The sequence below is a fragment of the Haliaeetus leucocephalus genome, unplaced genomic scaffold (genome assembly GCF_000737465.1).
Source record: "Haliaeetus leucocephalus isolate CR32 unplaced genomic scaffold, Haliaeetus_leucocephalus-4.0 Scaffold656, whole genome shotgun sequence".
Taxonomy (NCBI): Eukaryota; Metazoa; Chordata; class Aves; order Accipitriformes; family Accipitridae; genus Haliaeetus; species Haliaeetus leucocephalus.
In genome coordinates this window covers 8,254,082-8,269,638 of record NW_010973092.1, presented here as the reverse complement: position 1 = coordinate 8,269,638, position 15,557 = coordinate 8,254,082, and the positions used below count along the sequence as shown (strand labels likewise).

General features: G+C 46.9%; 1 protein-coding gene across 1 annotated transcript; it reads left to right on the top strand.

The window, feature by feature from the left end:
- The first annotated feature begins 2,319 nt into the window (after nucleotides 1-2,319).
- Nucleotides 2,320-10,549, top strand: FAXDC2 (fatty acid hydroxylase domain containing 2). The gene is made up of 8 exons (XM_010578979.1): nucleotides 2,320-2,367; nucleotides 5,218-5,309; nucleotides 5,413-5,516; nucleotides 6,245-6,366; nucleotides 6,693-6,898; nucleotides 7,824-7,929; nucleotides 8,986-9,152; nucleotides 10,393-10,549. Exons 1-8 carry the CDS (start codon nucleotides 2,320-2,322, stop codon nucleotides 10,547-10,549), a joined length of 1,002 nt encoding a protein of 333 aa, XP_010577281.1.
- The last annotated feature ends 5,008 nt before the right edge of the window (nucleotides 10,550-15,557 follow it).

Genomic DNA, 15,557 nt, shown 5'->3' with positions numbered 1-15,557 from the left:
GGAAATTCTGTTTAGGTTGGGGGGGGGGGGAGGAATTTACAATGAAGGTGATCAAATACTGGAACAGATTTCCCAAAGCAGCTGTGGAATCTCCTTCCATGCAGATGCTCAAAACTCAACTGTTCAAGGCTCTGAACAACCTGTTAAGAAAGCTGGAATGGAGCAAAGCCTCAAAAAGGAATGGATTATTCAAGCTTGACATATTTCAAGTATTAGTAGTGTTTTCTTGGAGGCAGCAGGCACACCTGCACTGAGAAGACCTGTGTGACAAGATGGGCACATAGTGCACATTACATAACATAAAATGCATCACTACGATCAGAAGGTCTTTCGGAAATGAAGATAAGATCAATTTGTCCTGTGGCAAGTTATTTACGCTGTTCTATTCAGGCTAGCAGGTTATTTGTGATTGCTACTTATAGGTATTCATCAGATATGTTAGAGTCCAACTATATTTTTTCAATAAGGTTGTGGTTGGCAAACTTGATATATCTGAGAAAAAAAACATACAGAAGATCTCATAGACTGGCTCTAGTAACTCACAGTCTAATAGCGAGGAGCTCCAGATTCGTGGCAAGTCTAGAAGTCCTAGGACACTGTGACTTCCTTAACACATTCTCATTTTAAGCAATAGCACCTTAGGGCACCTCTGACACTACTTTTTTGGCCAAGGGAGACAAAGTTAACTTGTTTATGTTTTTTTAAGGCTGCTACCAAAAGTTAGCATTTCCCATAGGAGTACATACAACCCTAGTGTCGAAATAGGGGGTTGGGAGTTCAGGCTCGTGGTTTCAAGTTTCAAATGACTTTTTGCCTGATTTTTTTTTTTTTTTTTCCTTCTCAGAACTGTTTAACATCAGTTTCTTCCACTAAAGTATATGGTTTGGTGGACTGGCCTTGTCCTTTTTTGTCCATGAGTAAGCAGGAACCCAAGCATGAAGGTGGTGTCCAATTTTTCTCTCTTGTGCCCCTTGACCTGCATACTAATGTAATGTAGGGAAACAGAGCTGGAAACACCTGTAAATAAACAGTTGCACGTGTAAGAACGTGTCCAGAAGGCTATCATTTCAAAACTAAAGTATAACCTCCTGGCTAATATGAGGACTTCTTTTTGGCAGTGTATTCTTCCCTTCTGAAACGCTGCAAGAGGAGTACTCCCAAGAGGCTTGCTACCATCATAAAGGTAATAGAATATCATCTTCTAATGAATAATTTTCCAACTGTTTTTCTTTGTACCTTAGACAGGTGCCTTTCTACCTTCTTTGTGGTTTCCTTTGTTACCTTAGGTAACAGAGTTTTCCTGTGCTTGAATATTCTTCTGAGTATGAAAAGCAAAATAGATTAAATTCTGCATTCCTCAGTAACCTGGCCTTCATATTATTAGAATTCAGGTATTTGTTCTTAAAGACCACATGAAACCAAGAAAACCTGTTAGCTTTTGCTAATTATAATTTATGGTAAGAGTGCAGCAATATAAAAACAGCTGCACAACAATCCCTAGGACAGCCACAGCATGTCCTGAAATACAGAGATCTTTCCATGGCCGTGGGCAGCAGCAAAGCCCCAGCAGCTACTTAAACCTTGGGTTTGATTTTTTTTTTTTTTTAATCAAAACCAGCAACAAACAGTCAAGCCAGAGCCAAATACAGGGAGATTTATTACGAGGTGACCACCTGTCCATTTAGGACTTTAAACCCTCTAATTGACCATAGCGGGACTTGAAGCAAAGTTTATTTTCTCACTTACCGTGTTCTTAAGCTGTAACTTAGAGTTCTTCTGCCACGTGAGTGAAGGCTGCGTGGGGCTCTACTGTGTTAATTCTCTGTGGCACAAACTCACTTTGTTGTAGTTGGATTTTTGGTTTCATCCTTATTAGTTTAACGGCATGTCGTCGTTATGGAAGAACGCATGTCCCATTATCATCATTTGCTTGCAGTCTGTGAAGTGCTGGAGTTCCTACTGAGTGCAATGTATTCCTGGGCCAGATGGAGGGAGGCAGCCGTGCCACAACACAACAGTACCATGATCTAAAGCTTTGGTTTTGGCTGTTCTCCCATTTTTCTTTGTTGCCATTGCATCCCTGTTCGTTTTCTGGGACAATACGAACTCATCAGGAAATAAGGGGATTTTTCTGCTCAAGAGCTCAGCTTTGCTTGATGGCCAACATGAAGGAGGGAGCAGGACAGAGCAGAGAGAGTAAATACTTTACAGTTTTGCAAACTGAGCTCGAAGTTGAGGGGATTTGCTGTTGTCAGCAGCATATTCTTCTACTCTCCAGCTGTACAAGGTTCACTTTACTTAGATCACCTTTTATTTCAGATGAAAAGAGACTCTGGATATTCCACCATGGCTGAGCAGCAGAAGCAGGTAAAGGCTCAAGGTCATCTTTCGAAGGAAGCGTTATGCAGGTGCTTGGAAGGCTGGATGTGTTCAATCATCTTCTAAGAGAAGTGACAGACACATCCACGCTCTGATCACTTTAGCACAACCAGGAGCTCATCTCTTACCACTACAGCAACATTTTCCCAGCTTTTTTCCCTTCCAGCGGACTGCAGCTACAGCACCAAGTGATGAAGGGCCTGTTATCTTTGCTTGCGTGGCAAGGGACCACAACCCTCCCCTGTAACCAGAAGCCATGCCACCTGACTGGCCCCAGTCCTCAAAGTGCTCCTGCTAAACAATTAAGTTTCCCAGCTGATGTGCCCCAGTCTCTTTACCTTGCAGGCAGCAACCCTGTTCTGCACTTAAGGAATTTGCCAACTTGTACAAGTCCTTTAAGGGCAAGATCTCAAGCGATCCATGGATTGGGAACTACTGTGCTGGAGCTGTTGGCAGGAAGAGAAACGGGGTGTTAGCACTTGGACTTGATGAACGAGATATATTTTTTTTTTCTATGTAAACTTCTCTGGTTCTACAGCTCATGTAATTATACTGTGTGGGATTCATTCATGTAATCACTTCATCACATGCAATAAAAACACAGGCTCAAAACAAGACAGTTTCTAGCCAAAGAGGTTTTATAATAGGTTAAGTGTTGAGCTTTAGCTACTCTTTGTCCTATATCAAAGCAGGACATACACAGTGTCTGATGAGTATTAGGAGTTATTAGTTTTTGAAACTCTGAGTTGTTCAGCTGGAAAATGCTAAACAGTCTGAAATACTATTTGGTCTAACTAAAAATTCTCACACTGGTAGATAGCGGAGTTTTTCTTTGGTATGTCCTTTCTTCATCCCAGGAGCAACAAGGATTTATAGGATACAATTCTGTTAAAAAGCTGTAAGCTTTTTATAGCTTTTGTAACCTTTTTTCTGAAGAATAGGTAGATGGTGTTCCGGGGTCTAAAGATTAAGAAAGTCTTATCTCATGTCAGCATACATGAGGCATAACATGGATGCAACTGGGAGTATGAAACTGCTAAGAGAGCAAATCTCCAGCCCAGAATCCAGCATGCACTATCTGAAGCTGGAATAGATTGCTTTCACCAGGCATGCCTTTGTAGTTCAGTACGCCCAGTGACAATGCTGGCAACTGATTGCATTGCTTCTAATATAAACCTATAGGGTTCACAAACATCAAGCTGTAGGGCAAGAGTCCTTTAAATGACTTCCTCCCCAGTTGCTAACTTGATTTAAGAAAAAAAAAAAAAAATGATGATAGGAGGAAATGGTTGTTTGTTTTAATGAGGAAGTTTCAGTGCTAATGAGCAAAGTTCTGTCCTGGGACAGATAAATATTGCTGACAAGTCCTGGGCGATGTTTAATGTTCTGTAGCTGTTACAGAATCTTAAAAAAGCTCTTAGCACTGAAAGCCATCTAGAGAGGATTCCTCTATATTGCATTACCCTAAAGACACCTGCATTCAACATTAGTGAGCTCTCTTGTTTGTCCTCTCTGACAGGAGACAATCAGGACAGCAACTATGTGGCATGCTATTTTTACTCCAGCCTGTTTGTGCAGCACAACAACACAGTTAAACAGGAAGGACAGAGTAATGAATAAGACCCTAGCTGGTTATTACACTGTATTATTTTAGAACTGCACTGATTTTTTATTTTAAACATTTATCCTGTGGATAAATGTAATGCATATTTACCCAAGAAAACCCAAACTAAGATTGCTGAACTCCAGAACCAATTCCAACTTGGGCTACTCTAAAACACAGATAGTTAATTATACATTTGTAATATATTTGCTAAACAACTTGGGTTCAAATATTTAAATGCTCACATATATTGAATACTGCTTTTTGAATATACTTACTCCTGGAATCAAAAGGTCTCACTGGTAATTTTCTGACTCTCTTGCAGTTGCTTTGTATAGTTAAAATCCTTACTGTGATAAGAGTTACGCTAACATCATGCCCTTATGCTGTACACAGGAATATTTTTTCAGTAGATAACACTGCTGTGTCTGAGAGCAGGGATTTAGAGAACTTTATACTTTGGAGAAGTTGAGTATTTTGGCTCATTGTTAATGTGCAGTTGTTCTATACAGAAGGCACGTGGTACCTACTAGCCAAGTTGTACTCTTCAGTACTAGAGCTGAGTGGTACCTGTGAAGGCACAGCAAAGTGACTTATGCAAGGAAAGGTAATATCCTGTATTAAACCTCTGTTATACTTGGGGAAAAAAAGGCAAGCCTCTGGGCACGTGAGCCTGACTTCACAATCAGTCTTCAAAGCAAAGAGGAAAGTTGAGAGGAATGGTTCTGGATTAACTGGAGCTGTTAATCAGATTATCTGAGCGCAACAGTTCTTGACTGCCGCAGGAAGAAAACATATTGCGTACTGGGAGGGAGAAAATAGTGAGGGAGGGAGGTGTCAAGATGGAGCTCCATTCCTTACCCCCAGGTCTTCCTTTCCTACTGCTCTGACTTTTCCAGAAGCCCCTTATATTATAGTCCTCCAGGTACCGAGAAGCATGCCAAATAAAAACAAAGAGGGAAAAATCAGTGGTCCTTTCTCTCCCTGTGGTTATTCCAGAGAAATTACATGTCAGTGACACTTCAGGTCTCTGTAAGCATGGCAGATGGATGTGTGTATGCTCCCCCCCTCAATTACACACAATATCCCATTACAGCTTTGTTATTGTGTTCTTCAGAGAGTTTGTGAAACGAAGTGGGCCATCATAGGCCTGCCTTTACCTCCTGCCTTTCAAATACAAACAATGCTAGTGTAGGACACAGCGGCACGTGCTCACTCTTGTTGCTTGCTCACAGGCAGAGAAGCTCTGGGATGCCCTGAAGGTCACCGCCTGCATCCTTGGTACCGGCCTGCTCACATTCACTGCCTTAGCGAACACTATTTCTTGGTAAGATTGTTCGAACAAAGGGGCTCGAGGAGAAACTTTTCTTTGGAGAGGGGAAAAAGTGAATGATGAAAAGATGGACAACCGAGAACACTTATTCCCACAGGAACGTGCAGAATCTCTGGGACGCTTTAGGCCATTTCTGGCAAACAACGTGGCTAAAGCTCTACTACCTGTTTGAGGGAAAGGAGTGGACAATCTTCTTCCTTGGTGAGTTTTAACAACTCCCTGCTGTAGGAGCAACCGTCCATGTATTACATCTAAAAGGGGACATGGACACACCTTCCCCAACTCACTAATCCTCCCACTGAAAAAGCACGTGTAGGCTTCAAAGCCAGCCACAGCTGACGTAGTGCAACTGTGCTGCCTTTGGACTGGTTCGCCATTAGACCCCCTATACAGGTTAAAAATTTGATTTTTTGCTGCTGCTGATATGGCTTCCCTGCAAAGACACTTTGCTCCTGTGAGAGCTGAGTGACTCAGTAGAGCTAATTACTAAAAATTAAAGTAAAATTAGTGAATTTTACTCTTGCTGCAGCACCTATAAAACTCCTCTCTGTCTGTGATTAACAGCTGGTGAACAGGCCTGGTAGGGACCTTGCAAAGTCCCAGGGATCAACTCAACCCTTTCCTACTTGTATTTAAAAACCACCCATGACAGAGATCCCCCAGCCTCCCAGAAGAGCCCTTTCTTAGCCTCAGTTGTGGCAAGTTTCAACCTATGCGACATTTGTCTGCTCCTCCCCATTCCCTAGGTTTTGCCCGGATATCAGAACTTACCCATATTCCATTTTAAAGGATCTCAGGGCAGGGGATGCGCACCTGGTACATCTGGGTCCCAGAAAGGTCCTCTGGGCACTATGCCACTGTATTTTGTTTGCGATTTAGCCAGGGCTCTCAATTTATTCACCCGTCTCTGCCCTTTCCTCACGCCACAGGGGCTGCATTGGTGCCTAGCCTTGCTTTCTGGTGCTTCAATGGAATCCTCATGGTGGCTGATGTAACAGGAAAGCCAACTTTCATTACTCGCTATCGCATTCAGCTGGGCAAGAACGATCCTGTAAGTATTTCTCTCTCTGCCTCTTCTGCTGGCTAAACACTTCCAGCAGTCTCTTAGGCTAGGAGCAGGGGAGAAGAACCTGTTATGCTTTTCTCTTGCAACCAGATAGGATTCAAGGACAATCAAGCTGAGTCTTGTATATCCACTGCAGAGAGGAAGGCAGTTCTTGTAATTAGCCTACTGATCAGATCTGGATTGACTGCTTTTACAAAGTTGATCCCAAAACTAATATGGAAACTGCCTACAAGCCCTAAAGCTCTTTATCATTCTGACTCAAAGCTGTATTGTTTCTGACTTAGCCTCAAGTCCTGACTTCTCTTTTGCAGGTGGACACAAAAAAATTGCGCCAAGCCATCTACACAGTGCTGTGTAATCAGTTCTTTATCTCCTTTCCCATGCTTGTGCTTATGTTCTATGTCATGAAATGGTGGGGCAACACCTTCAGCAAGGAATTACCCACCTTCCGCTGGTTTCTTGTGGAGCTAAGCATCTTTACCTTAATAGAGGAAATTCTCTTCTATTATACACACAGGTGAGCTGAGCACAGGAACAGAACTCTGTGGTTTTTCTCCACGCCTTTAAGCTTATACCCATCTCTTGCAACAGCAATAGTCCTAGTCCCCCCTCTTCCACCTGTCTTGTATGTATATGGAAAGACTTACAGGTCCTGAAATCCACCTTTACAGCATGAGGCTTTGGTGTTGCCAGTAACTACAGTAAGCAAAAATGGGTAAAATTACAGAGGTGGAGCAGCTTAGAGGCTAAGGAAGAAACAAAACAGGTAGCTTTACACAAAAGCTGTGACCCAGCATTCTTTGAAAAGAGAAGAACAAGACTGATTATCCTGAACGAAAAAAGCTCAAGAGGTCAGTGACTGATCTCCTGTTCGCTTGTACAGCACCTACGAAACAGGGCCTGGCTCCTGACACGGCAGGCTTCCTACCAACACCAACATTAGAGGGAAAAATTAAAGCAAGGAAGAAAAAAGCCTGCAAAAGACCATGCAGAAGCAAGCACAGCATTCTCAGAAATATGTAGGTTTCCCTTTTGGACAAATGCACATAAAAAGCCATTTCTTAAGAAGGACCCACAGAACCTAAAATTCTGATTCTAATAGTTGTCAGCAGGAAAAGTCAAAACAGTGAAAATATAAAGTGAGTCTTCCCCTAAGTAGTACTCCCAAGTTTGAGCAAATAAGTCATTCGGAGACTTTGATTTATGGGATTTATCTGGACTTAAGTTTAACATTAGCCAGTGGACATATCAACTGAGCAAGGGCTCAATACTAAAGAAAGAGAGAGACAGGGAAGCAAGCCAGGAGTCTCATCCCAGCTGCTCTAAAATCTTCATGTTAAAGAGGAGACATGAGCAAGTCCCCAGCAGAAATTTTGTGTTATGTTACTCCATGTTCCTTTCTTGCAGAGCTCAAAACCTGCCTTTCTGTTTTCTCTACTTAGGCTTGCTCACCTCCCGCTCCTGTATAAGCACATTCACAAGAAGCACCACGAATGGACAGCCCCCATTGGCGTGGTCTCCATTTATGCTCACCCAGTGGAACACATAGTAAGTGGATTCTCCCATGGTCACCCTCCAGTTTCTGCATGGAGCGCGATTTCCATGAGATGAGGAGGAGTGGTAAGAGAAGAAATGCAAACGCACCCTTAGACTCTTTTTTCTTACAAAGAGGAAGCTAAGCTGCGTTGCCAAGAAGCTTGGCTGTAGAAGGGTTGCGGTATGTTTATGCCAGACTCCACTAGCTTTAAGAGCACAGATTTAGGGGCCTCCAACAGATAAGGAACCGACTGAATGGTGCTTCCTTGAGCACAGAGAGGGCTGGGAGTACATACGGTGCCTTCGGCACAAGATGTGACACACAATCTGGGTTACTGCATGGATTCGGAATTCTGTCATGATTTTCACGCTGGTGGCTGGGATCACTGTTTGCAGGAGTGTCTCCCAGCGCTGCTCCAGCGGAAACTTCTCATGAAAACACATCCCACCTTCAGAAGATTCCACTTATAAGTACTATCTCCCGTTAACAACAGTCCTGGGCTGCAGCACCAGTTCAGTGAGTCTCCCTAACTGACAGTCTTTGGGCAGCAGACTGACTTCTTTTTTTCGAGTCCAGCTAAGCCTAGCTGGTGCAATGAGCTTGGTCTGGGCAGCGACAGCCCAATGCAGTGATGCAGCCGGGATCATCCCATTGCTGCCCGGACTGCACATGTCCCCAGGCCATGCCCTTTTACAGCTAGGTTTCCCAAGAGCAGCTTCAGCATTATTCCAAAGTGAAGCTGAAATTCAGACCTCTGACTCCAGGGTGGTTTACTAGAATCACGCTGCCCTCACACCCTGGTTTGAGCTCATGTCTTAACTTCTACTACAAGCTGAGGGAGCTTGGGCTGTGACTGTGTTTTGCAGTGAGTGAAACTCAGCTCAGAGTAAGTTATTTCTTTGATCATTATGTAATTTTAGTATGGTGTTTGCAAAGGGATCTTCCCTTTATGCTCTTTGCACAAAACTAATGTGATGTATCACCTACGTGAAACAATTCAGCTCCTTAGAGGAGAGCCTGCTTGTTGTGGACTCGTTAATGAGGTAGAGTTTGCTTCTCATTTCTAGCTCTCCAACACACTGCCTGTCATGACTGGACCGATGATCATGGGGTCCCATATTGTTTCAATCGCAGCGTGGTTCTCCCTTGCTCTCATAACAACAAGCATTTCGCACTGCGGCTACCACCTGCCCTTCCTACCGTCGCCGGAGTTCCACGACTTCCACCACCTCAAGTACGTCCGGGCACTGCTCAGCTTCCCCTTCCCCTCCTGCCTGTGCCCTGGCATCGCTGATGGGAAAAGCTCCTTTCCGAGGGTCAAGTGGGTTTGCGTAACTCACGTACAAGCAGAGAAGCCTATCCAGTTCGGCCGATAGCAGGCTGAATGCTGTCAGTTTTTAAAGCAGTTAGAGATGGGGATTTCGGAGGACTCCAGCCCCCTGCCCACGCAGCTGCCAGACACCTCACGGACATCTACCCTCCTCCACCAGCTGACTTGGAGACTTTCTCCAAAGCACAAACACCGCAGCTGAGGCTGGGTGTTTCAAGTTTCCTAAGATTACATGGGAGGAAAAAGCACACAGTGTCTGAAGCAGCAGGTATCACCTGGACTTTCCCCAGCAGAAGGTCAGAGACAGTTCTCTGCAAGGCTCTTCCTAGAAGTTTAGAAGACACTGCATGTGATCTAGAATAAAGACAGAGCAAGGGCAAGTCACACAGCTGAAATAAATTTGCAGGGAGCCTCCCTGTCTGCCCCTCTCCCATACACTGGGATTAGTAACACCGACCTAGTTAACACCTTGCCCAAACAATTGCAATTAACCCTTCCTGGCAGACTCCCAGCCTCCTCCTCCACTGGAGAGAGCAGAGTTTCAGCTGGTTGTTCAGGTATACACACCACAGTAGTGGAAGAAGCAGTCCCATCTCCCAGATGTGCACTAAATTCATAGACATACACCCTCGAACAATTAATCCTCCTGCAGAAACAGCCAATGTGGCAGTTCTATCACCACCCAAATGCTGGGCAACACCCAAACCAGTGTCAGTTCTTATCAGTCATTTCCTCCGAAGCTCGGCTCAAGCCAGGACATGGATCCCTGCAGAGCTGAGATGCTCTCTGGGCAGAACGGCTGTGCCAGCATACCAGTGCTGGAAGCACAGCAGCTCCGCGTCCCGGGGCAGCTGGATCTCGGGAGCACACGGACACGGCAACGTGGCTGTCCAGCTGCTCCCGCAGCTCTGAGCCGTCCGGGAGAGAGACGGCTGCTGTTCGGTGCCACCATTTCTGGGTCATGAAGGCACCAGAGAGGGAAGTTGCAGAAGTTTCACCCAGGCTTTGACAGAGCTGCGAGGGAGACTGGTGCCATGGCAGAAACCGCATGGACGGTTTCTCAGGGCTCTGAAAGGAGATGGAAATAGGAAGGGTGAGAGAACCTCAGTAACTTCCAGTCATGTTTATTCTGTTTGGTTTCCAGGTTCAATCAGTGCTACGGAGTCCTGGGAGTGCTGGATTATCTGCATGGAACAGATACAGTGTTCAGACAAACCAAAGCCTATGAGAGACACAGGGTCCTCCTCAGCTTCACACCGCTCTCAGAAAGCATCCCCGAGGCACCCAAGAGGGCAGAGTGAACCCAGCAGCAGCCCGCAGTTCTTGCAGAGCCCCGTGACTAGCAGAGTGAGAGACAATGATTTATGCCAAATAGTATTTTAATTGGGAAACATGTTACTGTTCACACGTAACAAAACCCAAAGCTGAACTTAAAACATGCTACTTGAGATGTCTGCACTTTTGCTGCCATTATTTTCTACCTAAGGCACAAAAACCCCTGCTCTAGAAACCTATTTTTTAAACAAAGTTTAGAGCAGGTTTTTTCTTCATTACTTGCACTGTTCCTTGGTTTTAGCTGCCTGCACATAAGCCAGATGTGTTTTGAGCCACATGGCTTTGGGGAGTTCTCATTATTAAGGTTTTAACACTTCAGTTTTCACAGGCCATGCTTTGGCCTCTGCAGCAGCATTCCATAGAAATACCAGCAAGATTACTCTAACTACATGTTAATAGGATTAAACCCACTATTTTCTGAGAGTCAGAACACCTGGGATATGGGATGCAACCCCATGGAAAGTCAGTGGGGCCACAGCTTTAGAAAGGCTCTCCCCTGCACATGCAACAGAGGCCTGACTTGCCCCAAGCAGTTTTCCTTCATGCGAGAGGTCAGTACAGGTCCGAGTTAAGGGCTGCCACATTCTCATCTCTGCTCCACAGACTAATGTCTGCAAACATAAAGCGAGTTTCCCCCATATAGGACAGGAAAGGAGAGCTGATGTGCTACATGGCAGAAGCCCTGGTGTATCACCTCCTCCTGCTGTGACTCATCTCACTCCCCACACACCAAAAGGAGACATAAATCAAAACAAGCTCTGTGCAACTATCAACTGCGGAAAGAGACGTTCCAAGGAAGACTCGCTGCTGTCCTGAGCTGTGTGGAGATCAGTAAAACCCTGTAAGAAAGGGCCCAACAAAAAGCACTCATACCTTTATGCACATCCATAAGTACCTACACAACCGAGCTCGAGACATTCTGCAAATTTTCTCCAGGATCTTTCTAAGTCTCAATCCTGTCTGGGGGCCTGGAACAAAAATGACACCTACCTCTCACCACTGAGGAGAGGACACGCAGGGCTGACCTGCGCTGCACTTACCTGCTGTCAGCCCACCTCCGCCTGTGGAAGGCAACTCTCTTCACCCAGCCTCCTGCAGTCCCTACAACCACACGGGGATGAACCCAGCCCGTTCATCCACCCACAGCCCCCTGGGGAGGGCAAGTCAGCAGAACAGAAAACCCAGGCCACATTGTCTTTTGAAGTTTTTATTTTTATACATTTTTTTTGTATTAAAAAGGAAAAAGCATAATTACCACAAATTACAAAGGACTAAAGCATTACTAGAATAATGAATCACATCAGCCTAGAAAGCAGATACTCTGAATAATATTAATGTTATAATACAAGCTCTCATTCAAGTATTTTACATTTTTCTTTTCCTTTTATATGTGATGATGATCCTAGCACATGGGTCAAAGATTATGTACTATCGACAGAAGATGGATCATGTACAGCGGGCCATATTAACAAGATTTTCCTCCCAAGTGATACATGGTCTGTGATGAGTCATTTTAAGTTTGTCTCTACGATAAATGCAGCTGAAGAAGGTTGCACACACTTTCTAGTTTTGGGAAACAGAAGGCTGAGGTTGGGACACACAGGGTTTGAGAAGGGCCAGCACGTCGAACCATCACCCCTTTTGCTCCAGGCGAGTGAGCCGAGGGCCACCCTCGCCGGGGTGCAGCTCAGCGGGGGTTTGAGCCACAGAACCAAAGGTTTCCAACCCCAACGGGACCGGGACAGGCTGGGAGAGAAGGAGGGGGAGCGGGGATGCACCAGGGAGGCTCAAGGGACCAAGTGGTGCCAAGCATCCCCTCCTGCGAGGGGCACCACCGGCACGAGCCAGCCCCCGTGCGGGGCTGAGACCTGGAGAGCGAGCCACAGGGGGACAGCGCGGGGACCCTGGGGTTGATCCCAGCAGGTTCCGCACGCCGCAGGGGGCTGGAAGGCACCCAGGGCGCTCCCCGCTCCTCTGGAGCTTCCCACCAAGGGATGTGCTTGTCACAGATACATCGGTCCTATGTTCAAGTGTCTGCAGAAAGTGAAACTGTAAACTACTCATTGAAACACTGCCCTCCAGCCACCCGCTCCACACCACCGAGATGAACGTTTTCTTTAGGAGAAAAAAAAAAAAAAAAAAAAAAAAAAAAAAATCATTTATTTATTACCTGTATTGGAAACTTTAAAAAAAAAAAAAAAAAAGAGTCAGTGAGGCATTTAACATCAAGTGTAGCAACCCTCTCTTAAAAAGAGCCTAGCATCCATTTCAAAACAGTGACAAAGTGACATAACCAGTCTCAGAGGAGACAGAATATAAGCATTGCAAACACAGCTTGCTACATTTACAGTTTTCCTTTTTTTTTCCTTTTGATAAAATAACTGGAAAGGCATTAACAGCTAGAAGGCCCCCTCTGCACTGCCATGTGGAACGTGTAGAGACACGTGGCAGGATACTGAGGTTAACGCATCATTTTGTTACAGTACAGTCGACCAGTCCCAAGCAAGATGAGCAGTTGTGGAAACTCGAGGGACCCCAAGGGCTACAGTGACAAGCTGCTATCAGGGGTGCGAGGGGGGCAGCAGGAAGAGGGACAGACAGGCAAATGGAGCAGCAGGATTATTACTTTTTTTAAATTCCCCCCCCTCCCCCCAAAATCAGCATGGCAAAGCAACAAAGCCTCCTCTGAAACACACCTTCCACCTCCACTCCTGACCCCATGCCAGAGCTCTGTACCCGTTGTAACCACCTGCATCCCAAAGACGGGCTGACACGTGGGACCTTGGCAAGGAGCTGTAGCAGCCTGGGACCTCCCGAGAAGAGGGGCGAGATGGGGAGCACTCCCCCCACTCTGCCTGCAGAGACCCGACAGCCTCACCCAGCCTTTCCAAAAGCAGCCAGGGCTCCCTCCGGCCGTGCCGGTGGCTGGGCACCAGCACTGCACAGACCTCGCGAGCTGCGGGACACATCAGTGTTCACAGGAGTACACATGCCCAACCGCTAAAATTAAAAAAAGCACAAAACATGATCGTGGTGAAGCATCCAAGCTAAAAGCAAGGCCGAACTCCCTCCTCAGCAGGAAGGCAAGAGCTTCCTCAAAAGCAAAACCCCTCTCTGGACAACCGTCCCTTGGTCCAGCAGTGGAGCAAGCCTGCGTGTGATGCCTTCTGTACACAGCAAGAGGCCAAGCACCTCTGCAGACCTGTCCCTTGTGCGAGCCACAGGACAGGGGAAAGCCTCGCCACGGCCAGCCCCTCCTCAGCCTGGCAAGGACCACGCAACTCGGCAGCCTCTGCATCCGTGCAGCGCAGGGATGCAGGATGCTGCCCCGTAACCAGAGCATCGCGCCCCGGCTGAGAGCAGCAGCGACGGGCACCACGTTCCCTCAGTCCGGAGGAAGATAGGCAGGAGCAAGCAACAGCCGCCTCAGGCTGTGTCATGTCTGTCTCTTCTTCGCTCCCGGGCTACGCTGCTGCCCGACAGACAGTAAAACAAGGCACGCAGGCCGCAAATCCGGAGGGCGGTGGGACCGCTGGGGTTGCTTTTCTGACCCACCTTCCCCTGGGAAATGGGGGCGGCGGGGTGGGGGTTGTTTCACACGGGGCCATCAGCCACACTGATGTGACAAACCACTGACTCAGCAGAGGAGAAGGGGGGACGACACACCTCTTCCGCGCCTAGACTAGAGTCTCAGCCTTAAAAATAATAATAAAAAAAAATAATTTAAAATCAATTCAGTTTTTGGGAAATTCTCTAGGAAATTTCTTACCTCTACCACCACCCAAGCAATTCCACAGTCTGCTCCACAAGCAACAACTCCACAGCAGCTCATTCCTCCTCATTTCCTATTTCATTTGTTCCTAAAACGCAGACAATTGGCTTCAAAAGAGAACACGCACCGATGAGAGGAGCACAGGGACACAGCAGCAAGGACCACCCGCGGCACATCAAGACCTGCTTCCACTTAAAAACAACCAGCAGTGCATCTCCAATGTCCTTGTCCAACCCTCATCTCCAGCCTCCGAGGCTCCTCCTTCCCAAATCAGAGGCAAACCCGGCTGCATCGTAACCTCAGAGATCTGACTCCAGCTCACGAGAGAGGGGAAATCCAGAGATAACAGTCACGGCCGCAGCACTGTACAAGCGTTACTTGCCCGCCTGGCCCAGTTACTACCCTGCAGCCCCAGAGCACTGCTGCTGTCATGGAGCAAGCCACGGACTCAAGACATGTTGGCATGCCGAATTTGGACCTGTGAGCGAGCAGTACCAAGCTGCAGGGTGATGTGGCAGGGCGGACAGACCAGGGCAGGATCACACCACCAGGAAACAGCAAAGTAGCAGCTACCCAGCCTCACTCAAACCCAGCTGTGCTTTCAATTCTAGCAGCAGTTCACGAAGCTGCTCCACGCGGACCAGCCCACCTCCCCCCAACCCCACCTACTAAAGCAGCATCTTTGACGCAGTGTCAGTTCGGGAAGGTGGTAACTTCAGCCAGGGCCCCACGAGCATCCACAGCCACTGCTGATCGACAACTTGCCCAAACTTGCCCTCTTGATCTCCACTCTCAGCGCCTGGCTGCTCTCATCCACCAGCCTTGCAGCCGTACAGGGACAGCCCTGAAGAGATGACTCCTCCTCCCAGCTATGAGATGCAGCTCTGGATCAACTGGATACTTTAGGAAAACACTATTCGTTACCAGCTTGTGATTTTGCAGAGAGGGTAACGCACTTAGCTGCATCTGTGAGAAGCCCATTGCGGTGCCTGCTCCGCACCACGTGCAGGAGCACACTTTGCAGCTCATGAGGACAGGGTGCCGGAGCCACAACCAAGCCAGTTTCAAAGCAGGTATCCTGACCCAGGAGACCGAGCACAGCAGCAGCAAGGCAAGTGGCTCTAGCTGAAAAAGGAGCTGCTACCCTTACGGCAGGAGCACAACTTTCCAGCACTACGTCTGGGCCCCAGGAGCAGATCTCA